The sequence below is a fragment of the Grus americana genome, chromosome 2 (genome assembly GCF_028858705.1).
Source record: "Grus americana isolate bGruAme1 chromosome 2, bGruAme1.mat, whole genome shotgun sequence".
Lineage (NCBI taxonomy): Eukaryota > Metazoa > Chordata > Aves > Gruiformes > Gruidae > Grus > Grus americana.
In genome coordinates this window covers 95,097,225-95,124,036 of record NC_072853.1, presented here as the reverse complement: position 1 = coordinate 95,124,036, position 26,812 = coordinate 95,097,225, and the positions used below count along the sequence as shown (strand labels likewise).

Below are 26,812 nucleotides of genomic sequence, written 5' to 3'. Positions count from 1 at the left end.
AGAGGATGGGGCCAGACTCTCTTCAGTGGTGACCAACGACAGGACAAGGAGCAACGGGCACAAACTGGAACACAGAAGTTCCATCTCAACATGAGGAAAAATTTCTTCGCTTTGAGGGTGACTGAACACTGGAACAGGCTGCCCAGAGAGGTCGTGGAGTCTCCTTCTCTGGAGATATTCAAAGCCTGCCTGGATGCCAACCTGTGCAACCTGCTCCAGGTGATCCTGCTTTAGCAGGGATTGGACTAGATGATCTCCAGAAATCCCTTTCGACCCCTGCCATTCTGTGATTTATTTAGCAGTCGTCCCAACGTAAATGCACAAGCTCAGCCTTCCCCAGGACAGTGGCTAGTGACACAGAGCAAGTCCCTTCTTGCGTACCTGTTCTGATGTTCCTGCAGCACTTGGTAGATGCTGATAAGGAAGGTTTGGTTTTTAAAGCTCCCCACAACACAGTCCTTGTAGATCCGAAACTCAGCGGCTGTGACGGCCTCGCCCTCAGGAATCTGAGACAAATTAAATTTGAACTCCTTGTGGTGCCGCTGGTGAGGCGTGAACTCCTTGTCATACTCAACTGCAGACGGGAAAAGGAAAGAAAAGGAAAAAAGGAACTGTGACTAAAATTTAACAAAAGGTTTCCACATGCTGCCACCTGTTCCTTCAGAAAAAACAAGAATTTTATTTATAGCCCTGGCAAGTGCCAGGAAAGCTTATGCAACTAAAGCCTTTCAAATATAGTAGTCAGAAAAGATGAATGTTCGCCTTCTCTAGCCAAAGCCTTTGACATTTCCTATTTTTTAAAGAAAAGCTAGCTTTGACAGGTGAAATACGACTGTCCATTTTGCTCCTGTGTAAAACTCTGAAGATGTGACCGCCCCCAGCATTTTCCACCTGTGCATCTCCATGTTCTTTATAGCATTTCCTTAAGCCTCATACCCCTCTTCCAACAGAGGAGACAATTAGCTCCATTTTGCTTTAGCACATAAAGGCATAGACAGAAGTTAAGTGTTCAACCAGTTCCCTAACTGTCCTTAAAAATGCTGGTTTCTGGCTCCCAGGTTTGTGCGTTAGCCATCGAACTGCCTTGTGAGCAGACTAAGCTTAACATGACATTTATTTCAAGGGTTAAAATTAACCAGAGCTCCCCTTCCTTTTCCAGAAGCTTATTTGAGAATGAGAGCTGAGAAGAAGGGACCCCTTTTGCATTCTGGCCTTAGCCCTCCTCAGGTATGCTGTCGGGTATAGAGTTTAAGACAGATGCAAACCAGAACCTCTCCTTCTTCAAGCCTCAGGATTTGCATTTTCTCCGTTTGAGGCTCCCTTTGCAAACTCCATTTCTAGTCCCACTCTTGTATTACTTGATTACATATTGGTTTAGTCTGACTTTGATTTATTGTTCGTTATTTCTTCTAATTTTCTATTAGAAATAGCTTAAAACATTAACATATTATATAAACATACATAATTACATCTTTAAAGCCCTGAGGGGAAAAAAAATAAAAGCGAAAACTGTTCCCACCAGTGCAACTGAAGCAGTATATGTCAATGATTAATAAGTCACCATTATATTATCATTAGGGACATGATTACGTTCAGAGAAGGCAGCAACTGAAGTACAGATCCCTTTTCACATTTGTCTTTGTGCTCATTTTTTGTTGTTGCCCCCCCTTAATACATGAAACTGCAAAGGCATCCATGAGACTACCCTCACAACATCCCATGAGGTAAGCAGCGTCCCTGTTTTACAGCTGGGATACTGAGTCACCGGGAGAGTGACTTGTCCAAGGACAGGCAGCGGAGGCTCACGGTGGAGCCAGGAATGACGGCCAACACGCTTGAGGTTCATTGCTTTACCCACAGGTTACCTCCCCGGACAGCAGATACGTCTCCTGGCCACTGGAAACAGCCCACGGAGATTTTCCCCTCTACCTTTTCCGACTGCTTATCCCTCCTCATCCCCCAATCCGTTTCGTCTGTGTCCTCTCCCTTTCCTTTGGCAGCCCATTCATGTGAGCTGCCTCATCTGGCTGGGTCCGCGTCCTGGCTCCCTGTGAGACAGTTAGTCACATCCTTCTCTTTGAAGCTCGCCTGGAAATCTTTTCACCTCCGCATGACTGCCGCTGAGCATTTTGTGGGACACCGCACTTGGGGACACTGCGTTAAGAGCTGCCACGGGGTGAACAGGCAAATTCACAAGAGTCAGACACTGCTGCCAATTTTGGCAGTCTCGCATTGCAACTGTCTGAGCAGTTTAGATGTCAAACGACTGACAAACGTGGGTGACCAGACCCTACGGCTTCCAAAAATGAGGTGGTGACGCCCAGCATCTCCGTCAGAGATTCTACCAAGGCAGATGATGGTACCAGTCACTTCCAGTGCCACCTCGGAATTACCTCGCTGGCCATCTGTAACTGGCGATCTGGGCTTCCCTTTGAAGCATCCAGCCCTGCTTTTAATTGGGAATGACTCTGGCAATGCTGGACTGGTTGGCATCACTCACGTGTAAGCCCTTCAAGAAGGGGCCTGAGCTGCCTGGTTACTCCCCACCCCGAGGTGAGTGCCGCAGGATGCACTTCCCAAAACCCATCGGCCATGGACTTTCAGAAACTCACGGGCATCCAACCAACAACAAGCTGCGTTTGGCTGCTTGCAGCAGGACAACATGCCCAACTTGGCCTTTTTACTTGCCGCTACAAGGCAAGAGGATGTAATTAATGGTGAGGGAATGTCTAAATCCACGGGTTTGGAGAGACACGCATATGAAGCAATGATTCTCAATTTAGAACTTGCAAAATCCTTGCTCGCGGGTGCAGTGAGCAGCCGAAACCCGTGCCCCTTCCTGTGCCGTCTTGGGGACGAGCTGACCTGCGGGCTAGATGTGACGAGGCTCCTCTTCCCTGGGTTCATGGCTGAGGATGATAAAGGAGAATCAGGAAGAGCAAGGGGAAGGGCACAACCAGGATGAGCAGCAGGGTGCTGGAAAACTAAAATTACACCAGAGAAAAATAGCAAAGGGAATATTTGACACTTCCTGCCAGGTATAGCCCCGCGTCAAGATGCGATGTGGCCTCCAAGTGCACAAGGGAGACCGTGGAGACGTCTCGCCTGGCACGGGGCTCAAAACGAGCCCAAACGTCCTGATCCTTTCCGACCTCAAGTCAACAATGGCAGCCCGACCTCCACTCACCTCCACTACCAAATATGCTGTTTAAAAGCGATATAGCCAGACTCTAGTCCTTTAAATCAGTGTTTTCCCATACCCCTCTTCTAAAAAGTCAAACACAAACAACAAGAAGAAGAAAAACCCACCAAAACATCTACCACAGAGCATCAAAAGTAGCTGCAGGTATGACACTTGACTCCAAGTACCCTTTCCAGTTTATAACTTGCCCGATATGTTTACAATAGTATTTTCCTGTTTTTTAAAACTTTCTTCCTTTATCCCCGTCCTTGTCCAAATAGCCCAGACAATCACAGAAGCTGACTAAACTGATTACAGGGGAAACATGCAGACTGATTTCATTATCAGGCTTGGCAGAATAAACAACCTGAACACACAAACAAGGAAACCTTTTTTTAATCCTTCAGATTAAGTAATTCAAGCTTTTGCTGTTATAAGAAAGGCATGTTCAGAAAGGAATACTGGTAAATTACGGTGTCCTCCTCAGCTGTGTTCAGAAGCCTCCCTACAACATCACAGATGGAAAAAAGCCTACATTAAGCTTGTATGAAGCAAGTATAAAAGTTTAACGAGTTGGAAAGTTTTTCTGGCCATGTATCTTCCCATGATACAATGGAGGGTGGGTTTTTTTTCTTTGTGGGAGTGGTGAGATATTTAAGTTCTATATACTCATTGTCACCCCATCAAGTTAATAATCAACTGTTTTCATTCAGCAAGACAGCTTAAAAATATAAAATGCCAACAGTTCTTCTCTGGGGGCTTTTTACCCCCTGGAAACTGTTCATTTTTAACAAAGAAGTCAAGTTTTAGAACAGTAAAATTTGGACAGGCAAGATCCGAGCTGACGGTTCCCAGGATTACCCAGTCTGTATTGCTATCGCGTTACAACGCATCAGATGACCTTGTATTCAAAATGCAGACAGCACGGGCCAAAATGCAAGGCAACAGCAAAAAGGAGAAATAATTTCTCAAGCTGCTTTCCAATTATTTTTTTTTTTCCACATGAATTTGTTCAGGTCGGTCTGATCGGTGACATGTGAAATCCAAAGCTAATTTCCATCCGAAGATGGACACGTGCACGTCCCAACTGTGCAAAACCCTTGCAGGGAAAATCAGGCAGCTCACAGCCAGGGCAGGTTGAAAGCCAGCAGCCCTGAGTGGCGGTGGTGGTGGTGGCCTCCCATAACCTCTACCCAGTGCTGGCCGGAATGTCAGGACCAAGCCAGGCAAAACCACGGATTGTAGGGCCATGACAAGAACTAGAGCCACAGAAAATTCACCCTCATGGTCAGCCTGTATTACCCTGAACATTAGTACTCATCTGCCAGGGTACCTCCTTGGAAGCTACAGATCCAGGCATGCACGTACCAGGGCGAGTTGGGAAAGGAGATAGCAAAGAGAGGTTTTAGCCCATGATGGGTGCACATCCTCTGAGCCAAAGGGACTGTCTGCTCCACCGTGCAGGTCTCTGCCCCCATCCTGGCTGGGGCTTCGGCTGCTCCTTGGCTTGCAACACAAAGGAGAGTCTGAGCTGTGGACACCGCGAGTACTCGCCCCTGAGTTTTCACTACAGCTCATTTCTGAGCAGAGCAGCTGAGCACACACAAACAGTTAACAGAGAAGCCTGCCAGTAGCTCTTTACATTCCCCTTAACAAATATTTTAAAATGCTATACAAACACAAAACTATTGTTGAGCTGTTAAAAAGGCAAGAATGGTAAAATTAGGGTTACTGTGGTTTTGAATTTTGTGTATTCTAATTCTATCCCAGTGTTGCAATAGCCAATTTCAGCACAAAATGTCCTTCGTTTAAAAATAGCATATTGTTTACAATACTTGTTACTTTAAAAGTACTGCACTAAAAAAAAAAAATTAATTAAGAAATTAACACAACGCATCTATTTTGGTAACCATTCCATTCTACTTCCATTTGAGTGCGTCCCATACACCTTGGGCCAAAGGAAATGTAAGCCTAATGACAGTCATGGAAATAAACTCTCCTCGTGCGTAGGAATTTTCTTTTTGGATCTAAAGTAACTGGTATGCAGAAATAACAGAACAACAGTCTTTCCCAAGTAAACACAATTTTCACTCAGAACAGTAGCACCAAGTGCCAGGATACTTGGTGGTTTTCTCCAGTTCTCAGCTGTTGAGAAAAGTGTTAGGTCAGGTACTCAAATGAGAATCTCAATGATGGCTTAAGAAAGTCTCTAGCTCATATTCTAGGAGCTAAAACCAAAAATACTAACATATATACTCATAACCTAGAGCTCCAAAAGTATTTTTTTTTTAAATAAGTTGCCTATATAAATAATTATAATTTCCACAAAAACCTGGCTCCTTGGAGGGGGCAGAGAAGGAGTGAGGTCACAGATGAATGAGATACGATTATTTGGGATGGGACATTCTGCACCCGTTCTGTCCCCAGCAAGGCTGAAACCTCTGAAGAATCTTTTGCACCCCAAGATCTTCAATGGTGACTCGGTTTTGCAGGACCACTGCAACCACACTCCAACAAAAGCAACCAGTATTCATAGCCTGATTATGCAAAGTGAGTTTTGCACAAGTCTTCATGAATTCAGTCTGAGTACAAATATAAGCCATTCCTACTTATTTCTTCTCAGCCTTCATACATGGCCCCCTCCCTAATAAAATGAGAAAGCCTCTGAAAACTGGAGTTGTTAACAGGAGATTCACCGCCATAGCTACATAATAAGCGCAGAGGCAATTTCTTCGTTTTACGTCACCAATTTCTGCATTAAGTCAACAGAATTTATCACATCTGGAGCAATGAAGCAGTGGATTAGGCCTTAAATACTTTAAGCATTACCACAGCTCCAACAGTCCCCTCTAATAAAAGGACCACGTACATATATGACACATATGACTGATCTACTGCTGCAACCCTACAGCTGCGTCACCAGAATTTCTTCAGTAATAGCTGTCAATAGTTTGCACAGGACAAAATTTATATAAGCTTAACGAAAAAAACCCCTCTACCTTGGTCACAGTTGCTGTAAAATGAAGCAAAAGGCAGTAAGAATCAAAGTATAGGGCAGGATTAATATAGAGGTTAGCAGTACTTTTAGAAGACAAACTGATACACGGTGGGGAGGACAGAAGACAAGCTTTCAGACATGCAAGCCTTTCGTGCAGCCAAGCTGAGGGATGTCCAACTACCGTGCAAGACTCGGTCTGCATTTCAGTCTTAAAATTTGCATCCTATTTCACAAAAAGTACTTATCTAGACAGACGCAGGGATCTACATGGACGGGACCTGCAGCACATCCTTTTTACTCTGAAAAGATGCCCAGGACATGCCTGAAGGCTTGTCCATATTCTCCAAATCTACAAAGTCAATCTAAAAAAAGACACCAAGTCTCCCAAACAGTCCCGCCTCACCAGCAGACAATCACAACTGTAGAAGCAGTGTTACTATTAAAGATTGAAGCTGAGCTTTATTACTAAAATAAGCAGTATTTCCTAAATACTGTGTAAAAAAAGAGCAAAGCGTACAAAGTACCAGTTCAATGTCTTAAAATGGGAAGAACAGAAAACTAAAAGGCTTCACACCTACTTTCTGCTGGTTAACAAGGAAATAGAAGTTACACTGAGTGGACCCGCAGGTGGAACAGCAGGCCCGCAGCGAAACCAGATGGCTCCTGGAAGAAGTGAGGATGCATCAGGGAAAGGATCGCTGCTGTCTGGTTTTCACACTTACAGACGGTACCTGCCACTGCCAGGCTACAGAGACGCGTGGTCTAACCCACTGCAGTGACACCCGAAATCCACTGCTGCTTAGAGATAGCACTGGTCACTTTGTCTTTACAGTAAGGACCCAAAAGAAAGCAAAAACTTCCCATTCTCCAAACTAAGATTTATTAGCACGCCATTTCACAAATGGCGAACAAGAAAGTTCTTGAAAACAGAAGAAACTCAGGTGAGACATTAAAATAAAAGGTCTGCAAGCAGATCCTCCCCTGCCCAACATGCGCAAGGGTGGGGGAGGTCCTTTCTTCCCACCTTGCTCTTAGCCCAGCAACTTCAAATACTTTCCACAATCACAGCAACTCCACGCAGCCCTCACGGTGTCTAAGAATAGATTGCTTCTTTCTGTCACCCCAGTCGTGGTGACTGATCTGTCCCCTACATCAAGCACGTTCCCTACTGCCCTTGCTGCCGCTCTCCGACGTGTCAGGTCTCCCCAGGTCCCTCCCTCCCTCCCTCCTTGTCCCCTTCTGAAAAGCAGAATGAGCAAAAAGAATTAATTTCAAAAAAGGAGCAGTCCCTCTGCCTCCCAGACATCTCCCCTGAATCTGCGGTACGGCATCCCCAACAAACAGACCAAGGTTTGTTCTCATAGGTAGAAGCATGTAAAAGCTCACCAGTCATCAGTAATGAACTTTTCCCACTTGCAATCTTGGTGATAAAAAGCAGTTTTTAAACAGGAAAAAAAAAATCAAGATACTTATGGTTGAATCTGGCATTGCGCATTTTTCTTGATCCTTCTGGGTCCAGCTGGGGTGATACAGAGAAAACAGCTAGCTGTCCTACCTTAAATATAATGTAATTGGAAGTTAATGCCTAGACAGCTTAAAAATAAGAAGAAGATTCAACATCAACAAATTCCGAAAGGGTGCTTTCTTCGAAACAGCTATAATATCACATCTGGGCCGGCACAATATAAAGTGGATTTATTCCACTAACTTCAGTGGAGCGGTGCCAGTTTACATCCAATGAAGACCTGGCTTTATGCTCAAAAGCTGTGAGTGCCAGAAAAGAATGACTCAGAAAAATAACCCATCATTAATCCAATCCCAATGTAATTATAGAGATTAAATTTAAACAATAGCAAATCACTCTCTAAACATAACACTCTACAGAAGATCTTCAAAGGAGGAGGGCCCTTTACTTGTGGATGAAAAAATACAACTGAGCTCTTCTTTGTTTCTTTGTGCTGGGAATAAAGCTGGAATCGGCTCGTAAAATCAGATTAAAACAGTTGCACAACAGCTTCCTTTCAGGATTCTTGAACCAAAGACAGTCTAAAAATCAAAATAATGCACTAACCAAATATATAATACCCACGGGACACCAGCAAGTACTAAAAGGCATTTTCACAGTATCCACAAAGATGCCTACTGTATGGCCAGTAAGGTTTTTCCACTCTACACTGGGAAGCAGGCAGCAGTGGGGACCAGCCTCGCTCCAGCACGTGATGGGGAGAGCTAAAGCGAAGGAGAGGAGGAGGAGAAGGAGGAGGAAGAGGAGGAGGAGGAGGAAGAGGAGGAGGAAGAGGAGGAGGAAGAGGAGGAGGAGGAGGAGGAAGAGGAAGAGGAGGAGGAGGAGGAAGAGGAGGAGGAGGAGGAAGAGGAGGAGGAGGAGGAGAGCCCTTGGCAGAGCACTCCTGGGGGGGGAGCTAGGCCCGGGAAGCTGATTGCAGGCCACCAGCACCTCCGCCACCAGCACCTCCACCACCAGCACTCACTTTTGGGCTTCCCGCGCTGTCCCCCTAGCAATAACAGAGATCGCTTTGCGACTGCAAAGGCAGCCGCCTTCTACGTCCCCCCTCCACGGCTTCCGAACGCAAATGTTAACAAAACTGGTATTTTCTTTCCATATGCTGGCACATACGGCAGGTCCCTGCACTGAAAACAGTGTTGTATCTTAGGAAAACAAAACATCTTTCTGCTTAAGAGATGCCAAATTGCTTTATCAAAGGCACTACTGTTTGCATTTTTGTGGCAATATTAATGCAGTTCCCACTGAGAAGTTGATAAAGACCCTGACTGCAAAAACACCCCTCTGGAAGAAGTGATCTGAAGCTATGTCTATATCGAGTTTCCAAATAATTTATGATTAAAATAATATTATGCTTTCCAAAAACCATTTCTACTTCACAGCCAGGTTTCATGCAGGCAGACGCAGCGTTTGGGGAAGAAGGCAATGCCGTCAGCCCGGCGGCGGGGACACACGATAGGAAGCACTGAGCAGCTGCGCACGTGGAGGGAAGAGGATGCTCCTACCGCTCCTGTTTGCTCCCTTGGGTTTTGTCTGCTCCTGCGTCCGTGCCCACACTGTAACTGCCCGGGAACTTAGAGCCACCCGTGGAAATCTTCTGCTGACGGCGTTTCCCACCCTCCAGGCTCGCCACGGGTCACACCGCATTTCCTGCTGGCATGGCCGTCGGCATGCAGCTCCCTGGAAGCGCACAGCTGCCCCAGGAGCACCAACTGGGTCTGGAAACATTTTCAGGATATTTTTTTAAATGGAGTAGCAGTTGCCTGGCTTATCTTGCATCGTCCCTCAAAACTATCCACCCTTCCACAGGAATTTAAGGCAGTCCAGACCAATTTACTTGCACGTTTGAGCTAAATTTCAAAACCGAGGTTGTGCAAAGTGGGAAAGTTTTTTTTTAATTTTATGGGAATTTCCCTCTCTGTTTTTTTCATGGGGAGGTTTTAATGTCTATCAGTAAGACTGTGAATCAACCAGCAGCAAGTAGGAAAGCAGGCAACGTGAAAATGTTTGCAAGTGAAGCTCTACACTTTCATTTTGTTGAACACTCATCTCTCAGCATCACAGGCAGGTTTCAGCTTTTCATTTAATAGTCTACCTGAGAAAGATATCTCCTGAACACAATGCAATCACTCCTTGTAAAAACACTGCCCAGAGCGGCTAAGGTTTTATAAATTATTGACAAGGTTTAATCTAGCACTCGAGACACCGATACACAGAAAAAAACAGCCATGCTTCAGAGCTTGTCATGCTGTCCTGAAGCCTACGCTGCCACGCTGTAATGGCAGCATCTTGTGACTCCTGTCGACATTGTTGCACGGCTTAGCATTTAGTGGTTTGTATTTTTACACAGGGCTCCAATTTCAAATGACTGCATTAAGCAGCAGCCAGCCAAAGAACCACCGAAGAGCAGGGGCTTTGGGGAACCCCCTTTAATGCAGACTCGAGAGAGCACGAAGGACACCAGACTTGGTATCGGCCAGAGAAAAAGGAAGACGTAAGAAAGGAGGAAGCCCTGCACCTAAGGAGGACAGAAAGTGACGGCAGGGATAAAAAGAGTAAAGTCATGGTCTGGTGATGCCACAAGTTCCCAACGTTCAACGTAACTACAGAGCGAAGAGGGATGGAAGAAGGAAAAGGAAAGTCTCACACTTCCATAGCCTTCTCCAGCCAAGCCAGATGGGCCGTGAAGCCCCTTAGGGCTCTCACTGCGCAACCCTAACACATCTGGGAAGTGCTGAAGAGCCGTGACCATGAAAACTGAAGGAAATTCAACAAGAGACAGAAATCCCAGAATATTTTACAGCAATTACAGCAATGTGAGGTATCTGTCCCTCTTTCCGAGGCAATAAAGTCTTGGAAAGCGCTCTCCCCACACTTGCCCTATATCACGTTTTGTCCCCACCATGCACACTTCCCCCTGAGGCAGGTCCATGCCCTGCACAGCCCCAAGCTCACACTTGTCCACGAGAGCCACGTTACGTGGGACCAGCCATGCCTGCTCCAAGCGAAGCTCCCTACCACCCGTCTCACACCCATCAAGAGCAGACACCTGTGGAAAAGCAGAAGAAGGGGGCAAGCCTACCCAATATCTTCCTGGAGCCTTCTCCTTGCAAGCACCACGGTGTAAGCCCAGCACCACGTGGACCTTGGTTTAGACAAGACGAGCTCTGGGCATGTTCGCCCTCCATGCAACCCACAGGAGGGATGAAGCCGGAATCAACCACAGGGAGCTTCTGGCATGCCTCGGTCATAAAAACAGAGGTCTCCTGCCCTACCAAACCACCCAAATCCCATTTTTTAATCTGTCCACTTGCCACGCCAGCAGGGTGCGATTTGGGAGGTGACTTTTTTACCTCTGAAATCTCATCTGCTGTTGACCACTACAATGACGCTGCGGAGAGCCAAGCAGCCGTCAGACATTTAAAAATTTGCAGCCGCTGTGGGCGGTTGGAGCAGAGGTCACAAAATGGTCATTAACAGTTCTACCTAACCTGCAGCTTTTCAGCTTCTCGAGACATGGCTTTAAAAAGAAAAGAAAATGACATCACACAGCTTTAACGATCTGCATAGGGGTAAAGAATCTCACCCTTTAAAAAAAAAAAAGTATTAAGAGAAAAAAACAAACTTGACAAAAAGCCCCACTTTGCCTAATAGCTTTTCTCTAAGCCTTCCTTTTTCATTATTTTTTATACTCCCATATCCCCCAGTGACCAGAAGCATACTTGGAATGTCTCTGTCCATCTGATAAAGCCATCGGCGGCTGCAGCCCCGCGCCAGGCCCACGGGGGACACTGCTCCTCTTCCCAGCCGCGGAGCACGGTGCCCAGCCCGGTCAAAAGCCAGGGAGATGCAATGCTTTGGGAAAGATGGGAGAGTCCCAGTTGGGGTGGGAATTCCTAGGGAAAAAGTAAGACTTGAGGAAAAACACCATTAAAAGAAGTATTAAAACAGGATTTGTGGAATAATGTTTAGTTCCACATAGTTGGCCTGACTTTAATACAGTAGCATAGCTGGGTAGTTCACCTGAAAAACATCCAGCAGGAAAAGGGACAGCCTCTGCCAAGTTTTACTTTTTTTTTTTCTCCCTTCTTTTTTTTCCCCCCTCTCACTTTCACCAAATACACGAAGCAATCCTTGGGCTCTAGGCATTTAAAAATCAAAGTTATGTACAAATAGTCTTAAAGTAACAGCACATAACTTGACTCCAAAAGGGATCAGGTTAACAAATAGGAAATTAATAAACCTCACTGGTTTGAAAACCAACCCCGTATGCAGGTATTTCTGGCTTTCAGTTTATCTTGACCTTTTTCCTTAAATTATCAGGTTCCTGGAGACATAATTTGAAATGAACAAAAGAGAAGGTGTTAAAATTCTCAGCAGAGCCGCTTGCCCACAAATTAATTTTTAGACATTTGGCTTCTATATCTTTGCTCTTTGCGATTCACGTCCCGGCTGTTTGGCTATCCCAGCATTTCTCTGCCCCACCCAATCCAGCCTTGTCATCGCTGATTTTATTTTTCCGCTCCTTCTCTCTTAGTAATGCCCTCCTCTCTTGCCTTGACTGGTCACATGCCATCCTTGGAGAAAAACATCAAGACTCTTCCAACTTTTAGTAAAGATAACTATATATAGCGAGATCGATTTAAATAAATACCACCGATGATTTAAAATTTTGGTCTTAAAATACATCTTTCATCTTTTGTCGTGCCTGCAGTGTTTTTAATGTTGTCAACAGCTGAATTACCCAGACCCAGATTTTGGTTTATGACTCAGTAGTGAGCACGTTGGTTAAAAAAAAAAAAAATTGCCTTTTTTTTTTAAAAATTATTTTTAAATGTTTTTGCTTTTTTAAAGTTACTGCATGATGGTAATGCTATTGAACTGACAATGTTAGCAAGACTCCAGGGACAGCGGCCATACCTCGTCGGGTTTTGTTTGTGTTTTAATAAGATCATCAACCATTAGAAAGTTTGGATCAGGCTAGCACCTCAACGCACTCTCTTTGCAAACATAGAGACTGTAGGGCAATCTGAGAAGCAAAATCCTTTTTGATGCACGTTTACTAAATCCTTTTTACCCCCGCACACTAAACCACCCTAACGAATGGGGTTGTAGCTCACGTGAGTAAATGTTTTTACTGCCATACTCACGTAGAGACAGCGAGGCTAAAGCTTTATATGAAGTTTGCATGCAGAAAAAAGGCAATTAATTATATGGCATGTGCTAGTAAAGAACTTCCTCCAGTCGAAATAGGAGAACAGGAACCTAAATGTTGTATAATTGATGTTATTAGCTGCAGCTGCTATCATACTTGGAGAAATCTCCAACTCAGAAACAGCAGCCATGAAGCGCTCCAAGATGAGTAATAATATGCTTGATATTAAGGGAGGGGGATAAAAAGGATTCTAAAAAATGCACTCTCTGGTACAATAACAGTCTCTCAGAGAATTGCCAGGCAGAAAACACTGCGGGATACCAAAAGAAAAACACACCGCATTGAAAGTGTTGTCTCCATTAAACTGAAATTGAGGAGAGGGGGAAGCGGGTAGAGAGGAAACCCCTTGTATTTACCTAACCTACGTGAATGCTAATGCTCACATGTGTGTTGTAACAAGATTGGGGACTTTGAAAGCTCTAATCAGTAGGTGCATGAGCAAATATTTATTCTGATCCATTCCAACTCTCTGTGGTTTGTAAATCCCCAAGAAAAAAAAAAATCTGCAGAACAAACCAGTCTAGACCACAGATTTTGGCTACTTTACACTAGTTAGAAAATTACAGGAAATAGGCCAACTCCAAGGAGGGGTTTTTTGGTGGACTTTTTTGTTTGTTTTCTGAAGACCTGTGACTACCTGATGTACGTGCACTTGTTTGGGTAGCTGAGGAGAATTCTTTCGGGCATTCTTTAAAGCATAATCACTGCAATATAGAATTGCACATGCTTGATGTCTCAGCGAGGTGTTGATGTATATAACCTCGCAGACTCTTTCTGACCCACGCTTTTCATCCGAAGACATTAAAAAAAAAAAAAAAAGAAGAATAACGCCTTTGTATTTCAAGATCCTGAAGAGTTTCTAGCAACATTATTTCCCACCCTATTACCCAAATGCATGGAAAGAATCACCTGATATCTTTCCATCAGAGGAAAATCTGAGTTGGAAAATATTTTAGATAGAAGGTTTATCTTATTGGGGATAGCATCCATTCAAAGTGTTAGAAGATCTTTCCATCCAGTGTTAGAAAACCTTTTCTATGGGATGAAGACAAAGTTTCTGCATTCACCATGTGGAAAAAATCAAAAGCTTGAGCAACTCTGCTTTAGGCTGAGCCAGAAAGAGTCTGGGTGAAATGGAACTGTCGGCTCCTACTGAGATAAGGCTGAGGATGTAAAAAAATACTGGTAAATACAATATTTTTTCTAATAAATATTTCCATTAAAATGCTTTTCTCGTAATTATGCTCTTAATATTCTGGATTTTGGTTTTGTTGGGATTTTTTCAATTAGGTAAAACAAAAAACCCACAATGAGATATTTTTAGTGGGAAGAAATAGTTCTGTTCAAAGACTAGCTTTTATTTTAAATACAAAAAAAGCTGATGCTCAACAACAGCAAAGCTTATACAAACCTTCTTGAGTACGTATTTTAACCTCATATATCTGGCTCAATTTTAGGAAAAGTTTATTGCCATTGCCTTTCTCCTCCTTCTTCACAGCTGTTCGTGGTGTAACAGGAGCTGGGATAGTTACCCTGCATCCAAAGCATCATTTGCCACAGGACCTACCTGAGCTGCATCTCACTCAAAAAGGCATTGGGCATGGGCAGTGGTCTGACAACTGACAGCCTAACCGATCTGAGATAAGGCTATTACCACCTGTGATTTACCACAGTCATGTATTTGATTTGGCTTGGTGCATCACAAATAAATCCTCTTTGGGTATGCTGGGATTACCAATTGTAAACATCAAGGTCTTTAGACAGGTATCTGAAATGGTGTGACTATTTAGCAAAAAAACCCCAAACCCAAACACACACACAAAAAAACGCCAACTGTCCTCTGCACACAGAAGAAAGTGTGATGGAAAACCTTTGAAGAGGCGCGCAGATCTGAATTACAGCATGGGAGTTCCCTTCCCCTGTCTCTAATTGCCTTCAAGAGGGGAACAACCTCAGCACTGCTGAGACTGCTGCTGCTGCTCAGCACCTTCCAAGCAAATGACCTTGCCACGGGCAACTGGATGACTTGAATGCCCTGCAAATTAAACAACCTTCTTTTTGTTTCCCTTGTTCGATACAAAGCTACCGAGCCCCTACAACAAGTTCCAGCTCCCAATGCTGCCCTTCCGGCTGTCTCCACCAGTCTCACTCCATAGCGGGGCCAGACCATGCCAGTGCTACTCCAACCTCGGTGTCTGCCAAAGCCCGTGCTCACTGGTCTCGGGGCACCTCGGAAAGCCCATCCTACACTTTTCTGGATAAAGTGAAAAGGAAAGGAGTGAAGGAAGAGTCTCCTCCTACCTCTCTCTTCTAGTATCTTATTTGCGGCAGCTTTACAATTAAGTTTGCAAGGGATCTCCAAAAGAAACTAGATTTTGCCCCCTCCTCCCTATTAAAATCCATTTTAAAAGTCATACTGCTTTCAGAATTGATGGGATAGAGAAAAGACAAACATGAGCTAGTCTATCCATAAATAAACACAAGTTTATAAGGATTTGTTAAGGCCCTTTAGTTTTGAGTATATTGCTAACGGCAAAATGTGCACTGATAAACTTTCCAAATTAATACATATATAAGAATGGAATCAAGTACAAGTTGATTCCCTTTGAATAAAAAACACTTTTGCTACTGTAAAATAAAATATCTCTATAGATTATCTCTTTGTGTGAGCAACTTTACCCACATTACAGCAGGACCTCAGGAGTCCTATAAAAACAGAAACAAAACAGGTAAATGGATGCAAACTTAAAGCTGAGAAAAATTAAAATAAAATTTCTATCTGCTGATTCATACAAAGAGCCAAGTCTCAAATTAACATTCTGTGCTCCATATTGGTGGTGTCCTACACGCCGAACAAGAAAAGAGGCTAACGTTGCATTTCTGTATGGCTCAGGTAAGGCTGTGTGGTGTGTTTTCGCTATATCCTTCCTCAAAGACTCGTGTTTCTTGTACACACAGCTTTAATGTTGTATTTCCTGACGTGGATCAGTTTTCTTCTTAAAATGGAGTGATTTCGAAAGGCTGCACACTCTTAAATAACCAGTATGAGCTGAAACAGAAGTCTCTTAGACAGATATATGCTCAAACCTACCAGCATTAAGCAACAGCAAGAAATTGCCTCTCAGAATCCCTTCGAGCGCAGCTGCCTTCCCTAGCAAAGTTAATGGTCTTGCTTAATTTCCACATGACTAGAAAACAGAGCTTCAATAATGATTATTACTGAATAAGCAGCAAAAAAAATTAAAAAATCTTCCTATTAGAAATTCTTTACAAACTTTACAGATACCATCATGGCTTAGATGTCTCGCAGGTAAGCATTAAGAGCTGAATCTCACAGGAACACACCTAGGGATCTTAAAAAGCCCTGCATTTTGACAGGGCTAGAAACGGAGCTTCCATTTCCAAAACACCGACACTTCTGAGTGGATGCTGTGTAATGTCAGACTGGTACCAAAATATCACAAAATTAAACTAGTGAAATGAAAATGCTGAAATTATGTTTCACTGAAGCAAGAGGTTTCATGCTAACAGTACATAAAAACTCAAACTTGCAGGGAAATGGAAATCACTAGATGAAAAGATACAAACAGCCTAATTTCACCTCAATTTATTCTGAAGTTGTGTAACTGATTTATTTTTTTTAATCCAGAAGAACATCTACGCCTTTTCAGCGAATTCACAAAGGGCTCAGTTATCAGAAGGTCTTGCGCACACCTCTGCTTGAGCAAGAAGGCTCAACCAAAACCACACCAATGCCTGAAGCTGACACTCGTGAGTTATTAGAAGTACTCATTGTTAAGAGTCTCATGAAAACCCCTTTCCACAAAGCAACCTGTCTCCAAGTTATTTGACCAATTACAGGTATTTGCTTCTGACATAAAAACAAACAAGTCTATTTGCTTTTGGTTTTTTTAAAAAAATACCTTGGAAAGACCTTGGGAAACTAGAATGTAAATTATTTTGCAGCTCACCTCACAATGCTTTTTGTCTCTACAAGATGAAATATTTTGCTGGCATCTGTAATAAATCTATATTTTTAATACCAGTAGCATGCTGGACAAGCAAGGCAATTTAATGCTGGAAAATATTCTACTTGATTTTCCTCATTTCCCAATAAAATTGGCTGAACTTTATTTGGCCGTTCACCTCCACCAACTAAAGACTGACATCTGCTTTTTGGTCTATGTAGGTAATAGAAATTTTCCATTTATTTAGAGTTCATTTTGCATTCCTATAGATTGCAGAAAACTGTAACAAAATTTTGCATTTGCAGGAAATGGCATTGACATCACGAGGTATAGGAGTAGATATTCAGAAAGACTAGAAAATACATGATCAAATGTATAATGTATTTAGCTCAAAATTTATTTAACCTCTTAAAAATCTACTCACCACTGCTCATTTAGTATACATGCACACACTTGCTACACTATCTACACTACAAATGTAACAGTGTAAAAAAAAAAATGTGTTTGCAAATCATTTCCTAAATTTACTGTAGCGGTAACTGTGTTTTATAACCAGGAAAGAACTCAGAAGCAGATGGTACCGTCAAGTATCAGTGTGGGTGCATTAGTAAAGGGACGAAACCCTCCCTGAGACATTGTGTACACCAGTGACTGCCTTCCCTCATGTAACCCGCCCGGCGTTACAGCTCTCCGGCACAGATGAACCAGCATTTGGTTTAATTCCATTGTGGGAAATGCCACAAGTACTTGTAGGTCCCTCGCAAGCACCACCGGTACCATCCCCGCCAAGATGAGCTGTTGAAGCACACCTAACGTGCCTTCAGCACTTCCCAGAAAATCCTTACCTTGCCACTTCCCTTCTTTTGGACAGGACCCATGACCATGTTTGCCTGCATAAGCAGACGTTCATGTTCCCGCCTGTAAATGCCTATCTCACCGGACCTCCGTGCATGCAGTTCTTGCACCCTCCGAGTTGCTTCTTTCCAAGCGTACTATCCCTCGCTCTCACACACATACTAAACTAACAGTAGTGGGATGGGGTATAAATACTTACCTTTGTGTTGGTGATGAGAGACTGCTAATAGGTGTGTCTACACAGATGTTCAAATTCACTGCTTTCTCGCATGTCAAGTTATCATGAGTTTATAAGTTTATTATTATTATTTATCCACATCATAAAGCTCTTAGGTCCTCCATACCACCCGTTATTATCTAGGGAGAGACATGGCTTTGTATCCAGCTGACCCAAACAGTGCCATACTAACTCCAGGCAACAGACGCTTGTCTCCATCAGGAAGCAAGAAGCATCTCCTTGGCAGACATACCCCATCCACTTCTCTTACCTCTTCAAATAAGACTTTAAGATAATCATTTAAAAATTAAATTTACACAAAGTTAAATCTTCCCTTCCTTTTTGTTACATGCATCAGATCATTTGTATACCGCACCGTCACAGACCACTGGTGAGACATTGAGAGGGGATTATGTGTGCCCCTCTCTCCAGCACCCCGAAAAGTCAGAGAGGGAAACAAGTTACTGGTTGTCTGGTCCCCCACAGCACCAGGAGAGCAGTGACAAGGTCCTGGCTTTTTCTTACCAAGCACAGGGGGTCATCAAGGGGATGAAAGTTTTGGAAACATGAACTACTTCTGCACGTTACGTTTAGCTTTGAATAACTGGACAAGGGGAAAAGGTTTTACACATTATACATAAACCCAGTTGTAAAGCACACCAAACAGAATCGGCGGAGCTGTGAAAAGCTTCTGGGAGTGAAAATGGGAATTTTGGCCTCTTTTACACATGGGCAAGGCTAATGAGAGGACTGACGGAAGAGGCCATTTCCAGAAGCGTGCCCAGCCGCACCAGCGCTCACGGGTATCGGCAGGTGCTCGCGCTCTGCCAACTCTGTGCGACCCGGTGGCGTGCTGCAGAGCTCAACCTCTGAATGCAAGTTTTAAGCGAGTTAGACACACACTTCTACGTAAGGCACGTGATGGAGCCAAACAAGGTTAAGCCACCTGCCTAGACATAGGCAACTATGCTTCGAAATAAAGCCTTTTAAGACCAAGAATATTCAGTACAGTATTTTCAAAGCTTTATGCTACTGTACTCAAACAGCTGGAGGTGGAGTGAAAACAGACAAAACTCTTTCCATAAGGGCAGCTGAATCTGAGTTTTAGGTCTACAAATAGTTTAAATCCCCAGGAAGAGCTTGCAAATGCCCAGCATAAATTCCCCATTCTTTGTCTATTGAACCTTGTCCTACTATTCCCACCCCCTCCCAGTCCAGATGAAGCCTCAAGTCCAGATACAGACCCAATTCACCAGCTGCAAAAGCTTAAGAGATACAATAAATCACCTCTCAGGAAAAAAATAATAAAATAAAACAAAAAAAATCTTTTGCCATTGGCTTTCTTATGGATTCTGAAAATCCCTAATGGGTGGTGAGTGGGATGTGGTCAGTGGTCAGCAGCATCTCCTGCACATACACGCTCTCTGTGCAGTCCTCCGAGGAGAACAGCGGTTGTCTGCATTTGATTTCCGAACCACATTTTCATCCTTTTCTGCCGGCACTCAACCACAAAGAAAAACAACATCCATGCTGCGCATTCTTTTCCCAACTCGAGAGCTGCTCTTCCACTTCTCCTCAGGACAGCTCATCCGCTACAAAGCGCTTCAGCTCACAGGCTAGCAAGATAAGCTGGGATGCAAACGTCAGGACCGACAGTCTTTTTTTGGGGACTGCCAGACAAATTAGTGCTTGTGGGGACGCCGATCTATTTCTGTCTGCAAAGGGTTATACACTGAAACCACTTCTGACAGCCCAAGTTAAACTGCGAAGAGGAGGAGGGTGGGGATGAGGTAGGGGGCAAAGCCCTTCTCAATGTATGGATCAAAGATGACAGTGTATATCCTGTCGTTGTCTGAAAGCTCTGGAATTTTTGCCAGATTCTGTGTGGTTTCCAAAAGAAACGACTCTATGCTTTCTTTACGGCCTCAAGATTTCAGAAGTTTAAGGAAGCATCAGAAATAATGAGAAGCGGGTGACGCTGGTTACTGTGGTTCAGCCAATTGTCCAATTCTCCCTGTCTCTCAAAGTAAATAAAAATAGACAACTCTAGTGCTGGCGGTGAGGGCGAAATATCAACATCTTTCTTAGCCTTTCTGTTTCCTAAGAACAAATGTTCAATTAAAAAAAAAAAAAAAGTTTCAAAACCAGAATCTCAACTGAGCTATTTGTTGCATTTAGTTCAGAATAACAGATTTTGACACGCTAGCTTCAGCTTCAAGACACTGAAAAGGTCTCTGAAATGAAGATTTACGAGTTTCATAATCCCCTTTTAGAAACATCCCTCCATTAGGCCTTGCTGATCAGAATACTTCCTCTGGCACTCAACATAGGAACAACAAAAGCCATGAGAGGACCTCGACAGATGATACATCTAGAAGAATGTTGATCTTAAAATTTAAGACATTTAATTAATCCTGCTTCCTTTTACTAAACCATATAAAAAATAAGCCACAAATCAATATACCCTACTTTAACTCATCATCCCACTCTTTTATACAGCCACAGAACTCAACGCTGACATTATCTATGCCTTTCTGAAATAGAAGTGCCAGTACTCTAGGTTAAAAAAAAAAAAAAGAGTTGGAATGAAGAATGTTACCACCATAAAAAATTTGTTCCTCTTAGATTTTATACTGCAGAGACTATTGCATTCCTTTAAAATTATGACTAAGGCAAATTGTCCTTATGCCACTCCAAAAAAGGCATTAAGCATTTTCTTAGCCAGTCTCTTCTGAATTATTAATACTCAACAAGGCATGATAAACCACCATGAAAGTAACATTGCTGACAAGATACAAGAACACACCGATTTCTTCTCAGTTATTCGCTTTAGACGTCCACCACTACAGTTATAACGTCAAAAGTCACCAGAGATACTGTGTGGTACGTTAGAAAACCTCATCAAGTGTTTTCAACCTGTGGACATTAGGAGAGCATTCTGTCTGCTAATTTTTACCACAAAAAAATGCAAGAATATGGGACAGAAATCTCTGCCCTTCTAGATAAGAGCTTTTGGGGGGCTTGGTTTGTTTGTTGCTGGGGTTGTTTGGTTGAGGTTTTTGGAGTTTGTTGGATTTTTTTTAAAGTTTTGGTATGCGATATGAGGAATGCAGAAGGTAAAGTCAGAAATGGGAAACTCCTGGGGGAAAAACAGCAGTGCTTTCTTGCTTGACCTAGATTGGACACTTGCTCTCCTTTCATAGTCCAAGACTGACATGTTTGTGTAACATAATTCATCCTGGCAAACTTTGAGGACGCAAGAGCACAGACTGCCAGGACCACTCTGTGAAGAACAATAGGATTTGAGAAAAATATGTTCTTCTGGTTTTGTTTCAGTTCTCTGTTGCCAGCAGTAATGGCACGCTGTATTCCTTGAAACGAGTGAATATCTAAAAAGTCCCAATCACAGACGTCCACAGGGTTAATTTTGTATTCTCAAGGACTTCAGTTTAAAATGTATTAAACATTAATCGTTTGCAACGCTTTGAGTCATAGCGCTGACCTGACCCATTAAAACAGAGCAATCCCTATGGGTGAAAAGCGTGTAGTCTTTTTAACCTGACACTTCACACTTCAGCAGTAATGAGACTAAAACCCAAATGAAGTCATGTGTCGCTTGGACTGGAGATAAACAGAGCTAACTCTGCTTTACTTGATGACCTCCCATAGTGTGGGAAGGCTCAGCCTGAAATTTTTCACATACATATCTAAGGCATTGAAGCTTTTGTGACATTTTTCATTGTAGAGTATTTTATGCTCTCATTTGAATCCTTTGATGATCCTCTCTGAGATTTTATTTTGCCTTAAATGGTTCTGCAAGTTTTGAAACAAAGACTGCTAAACCCACTGTTGCTGCCGTGTTTGTTTTCTTTCGTCATAATGAAGTATCAAGTAATTGATTCATAGTCATTCTCGCTACATGAAAACTGCAACATGACCCTCACTGGGAAAGATCTGGTTTCATTCCAGAGTATCTGATGCATCTGCACAATTAAAATGCCATCTATTTTGAACCATTTAAAACAAAGATAAGCTATGAGAAGAAAAGGAACCTGTGGAATGCAAAAAAATATTAGCATCTCAATGTCTGAACTGTGCAAAGTTATTATAGGGAAATGGTTAAATCCAGTCTCCTATTCAGGCTAATTACTGCCCAGATAACAATCTCACCTGTGCTGAATGGACGCAGAGCCCTTCTCATACCTGTACATCAGTATATGATTTCATAATCCAAAAAGCACGAGGCATGAACTATGCATCGCCAGAGACATTTACAATGACCTCACTTGTAGCAGTTTGGCACGGCAAGGCCAAGGAAGTCAGCGTCTGACAAAGGCTGGTTTGTTGTAAATGAAAATATACATTTCTGCCTTCCTGCTTGCAAAGCAGGAAAACAATAGGGCATTAAATGCCACAGACATTTTAACAAATGTGAAGTTTTTACGATCACCACAGAAAGAAAAAAATAAAGAGAAGCCCTCAGTGACAGCTTCCACTACAGCAACCACCCTGACATCCATGTTGACCTTCACAGAAGTGATGGAGGAAGCAAAACCCAGTGCAAGTGAAGCTGGTTACCATATTTCTGATCAATTAATGGAAAACTGCGAACATTTTAAAAAAACAGTGCTTTTGAATGATACAAATAGGCGCATGTGGCATAGTACAGACTACGTGCGAAAAACTTTCCATTGTATTTTTGTTTCTTTCAAATGAAGCGAGCGAGGCAGATGCTCTGCTCTCCTCCTGGTGCAGAGAGGAGTTTCAGGATGCTCAGTGGGTGAAACAGGCTCCCCTACGCTGAACATCACGTATTTTCTCAGGGTGCAGGAAAAACAATACCAACCCTCTCCCTCCCTTACTCCAAAATGTTTTATTCCTCACGTGATGTTAGCTAAGCAGGCTTTGAATTGTCACTCACTCAGACTTTAGACCAGCAAGACAGACACACAAAAATGAGGAAGGCAAAAACTTCGTCGTGACAGAAACAAGACAAATCTTTCGGATGAATGAATGAATCTTCCCCCATTGTTCTGCGAAACGCTCCGAAGACAGAGTGGCCAGTTTCCCAACCCGAAGGCAAACAAGAATGGCTTCCAGGAGTTGAAAAGGAAAGCCAGAAGAGGGATGAGCCAAGAACCACAGGTTCAAAGGGCAAGGCCCCTTATGTTTCTTAGGGGAGATTACATGATTTACATAAGGTCAGAAGGGAGCCAGGGTTCGCACTGCAATCCGAATTCAGATGTTTTTGGAAGCCTCATTTTTTGACACAGTTTAGAGCGTTCCATGTTATCAGAAGAGAGCCTGGGAGTCTGCCTTGACATTCCCAAACTAAAGAGCGCTCAACTAACCACACGCCCTGCAATTCCTCTTTTTCTCCTCTCTTCAGGGCTTTCAGGGACAAGTTTTTCCCAGGACCCTCAATCCCAGCCAGCAATAAACAAAGCAGGAGTGGTATCAATCTAATGCACCCTGGGAAAGCACGGAGTAGCCAACTGTGGAGGGAGTCTGTAGCCCACATCATGTCCCTCAGCTTCCCCCAGCACCAGCCCAGTATTAGCACGCTCGGGCTCTGCCGTAAGCCCACCCGCTGGGCTCTTCATGCCAAAATGGGAAGACGGGTTCCTACAACAGCCACCCGCAGCTGCAGCAGCACAGGAGACACCTCAACATCAGCGTCTGGCATCAGCACTGAAAATGTGATGTGGAAGAAGTCCTCCTCCTTCTGAAATGCCGTCTTTGCCTGTCCAAGCAAAGTCTATCTGCTATAGCTCTGCAGAGCAAAGAGGATCCAGTCCTGGGGAGCATAAACTTTACCCATGTGCTGCATTTTTACAACCCTGATGTACTGAACATTGGAAAGATTTCTTCTTTTCCTTGGGACTTTTTTGGGTGGGAGGAGGAAAGAGTGCTTGCTCTTAGGAAAAAATCTGTAAGAGATTTTTGATGTAAAAAACTCTCAAGCATTTAATAAAGTGGAAAGTTAGTATTTTTTTTTGGGGGGGGGGGAATAACACTTATAGCCTTCACAGTGCCTATGCCAAAGCTAGACCTCTTGAGAAGTAAACTCAGTGTCCATCAGGCAAGGATTAGTAGAATACAGGGAGGAGTAGGGCAGAGATTATTCATTACATCTATTGATTACTATGCAGCTAGTACAATTCAGTGTTTACTGATAGTATTTTTACAGGTCATGCCTGAGTATGGCAGCAGACAGGAGTGCCATCCTCAGTGCGGGGCCAGAACACAGGAGGGGAGGTGTGACCACGGTGGCCTGCTGCATTCTCTCCTCTGCAAATTAACAATACAACTTTACCTCTCTGTTTAGTCTACATTCTGCCCCAGGTCTGAAAAATCCCACTGCATCAGTGGAGAGGCCCCCTGGGAGATGCTATTAACCATCACTAGGAAGGGGAAGGTACAGCAGATGCCTGAGGAGAGCACCATGAAGGGTATGAGGAGATACCACACCAGAAGCCTGAAGACCCAATATTCTGTCTCAAAATGCTCCGTACAACACATATAAACACACTAAAAGCCACCTCAGCTCTCAGCTAGATCAAAAGCAAGACAAACTTTTTGGCACAATAAAAGAGAAAGCAAGCAAGGCTTTATCATATGATTCCAATCACAGACAAGAGGCCTTTCAGCCCTCCAGAGATTAGCTTGAATGAGCAGCGTAGGTTTGGGGTGGAATAACTCTCCATTTCTTAGGAAGTTAATCTGTCTAATTTTAAGGGGGGGGGGGCATTGTGAGGGGGCTCTCCTCCTCAGGAGATAAGCTGCTTTTATAGTCTTGGAAATTCTTCCAGCTGCCAGGGTTATTAACAAGCCTCATACGTGCAGTGGGACCTTCTCCGCTTTCAGTGAGAGCAAACCTAGAGCTGCTGGCAGCCCTCTTGACAGCCACCTCCCGACAGGCAACGGTCGGGTCACGCCACTGACAAACAGGTTCCTGAAGCACTACCAGATTGTTTGCATTAGTTTACAGGAGACTTCCATTTGTGGTGGGGTTTCTTGGGGTTTTCTTAATAGGAGGCAAGGAAAGTTTCAGCATTTCCCTCAAGCATAACTACGTTTCTGACATGTTAATTGCTACTCAGAAAGCCTGCAATTAGCCAAGCCTAACATCATTGCTCTCCATGTCTATCACCAAAATCATAATTTCAGACCAATTAAAGAAGCCCCTCACCCACCTGATGAATCAGGTCGGGCTCCTTTGACACACAAAAACCTTTTGTGGTAGATACAATTGCTTGAAGGACAAGGCTGGCCCTTCCACCAGTTGGATGAAGGCTCTTTCTCGAATAAAAGTTTACTGACAGAGAAGATCAAAGTAATTCAGCCCCTGACAGAAAGAATATAAAACTATTTCGGGGCCATCTTCGAATGCCATCCATCCCACTTTCTGACTGGCTATGCCATACCACTCTGCTTATGAACAAAATCCATCAGTTTGCACTAGCATCTGAGAGGCTACTTGCATTCCAACCTCCCCACGTGATTTGTGTTTTGTCATGCTCCTCATAATCATCTTTCACTTGCCAATGACCTAATATTTTGGCCACATCCTCATGATACAATCTCCGAACCATGGGGGTTAGAGATAGCGGCAACATGCAGGTCGCTGAGCCTGCCACCTTCCCTTGTCTCCTCTGAACAACACCGGCACCTCCTAACATAACTCCATCCCCAGGTGCTGCTTTTCATTGGTGTTTCCATCACCATTTTCTTTCTTCAGGTGCCTGACAGAGTGCTCCCAGGATGACCACCAGGCAGAAGAACCCTGTTAGCAATGTCCATTCATATCAGAGGACACAGTCCAAACAACATCTGCACTTAGTTTGGATACTCTATGTAATTAGACTATCAGCGGAATTTGTCCATGTCTCTTTAGCTGCCTAAAGTAGACAAAGCCACCTCAAATGCTTTTGCCTCCTGCAAATTGTCAGCAGTATCTCTTGACCCAGATTAAGATAATCCTCCAACTAGCTAGAGGTTTTCTGAAGCTGCTGTCAAAATACACAGGGATTATTTTTAGCTACATATTGCCATTCTGGAACTTGGTTGTATCTGCCATGGAGAAAAGAATTTCCTGAACAAGTCACCTCCATAAATCCTGTTTGCACATTGGATACCACTCCAGGGAGGTGACTATGTGTAAGTTTTATTCCTTCATTACTGTAGATGATATGCAGAGCAACTGCAGAAGCGAAGTGAGACACCAAGTCCTAATATTTATTTTGGCTCTTACAAAATATAGGTAGTGCTTTACTCTAAATTGCCTGAACAACAGTAGCATAACAATAAACTTCACACGTTGTAGTTTCGTGCTGGACCTTTTCAGTCATTTCTTAAAACTACTGGAGCATATGTTAGAAAAATAAATATGTAGGCAACATGTGACTTGGCAAAATGCATTTGTACCCTGTCTTAGTATTTATTCGTAGTAAGTTACAGCATCAAAGCCCAAATTCTGCCCCTCTTTGCCACAGAAGTAGTTGTATGGGTGCATCTGAAGGTGAAGTTTTACTCCTAAAATGTTGATGAACGGGAAATAATTTCCCCTTTACCTGGATTTGGTTCTCCTTAGGAAACACTCAGACCCAACCAGGCAAAATTCAACTTCACGGTGTCAGTTCTTGAAGGCACCTTTCTGTCAGGTTTCAACATATCAAAAATGGATTGCAAAGAGCTCAACTTTGGTCCAGCAACATACAATTAAAAAAATAAAACTTTGAAGGACTTAAGGAAACAAAACCAAAGTGTTCCATAGCAATTGCAAGCCAGATTTGAAAAGCACCGATGTGTGGCCATTTTGATACAGGGGAAAAAAAAGAAGGATGCTGAGGCGCA

At 43.4% G+C, this 26,812-nt stretch overlaps 1 protein-coding gene across 1 annotated transcript in view; it reads right to left on the bottom strand.

Moving 5' to 3' along the window:
- BMP6 (bone morphogenetic protein 6) overlaps positions 1 to 26,812 on the bottom strand; it is a 91,663-nt gene that overhangs the window by 26,008 nt on the left and 38,843 nt on the right. The window contains exon 2 of the mRNA XM_054816416.1: positions 382 to 574. Coding sequence (XP_054672391.1) covers positions 382 to 574 — 193 coding nt within the window. The remainder of the gene's footprint in view (positions 1 to 381; positions 575 to 26,812) is intronic.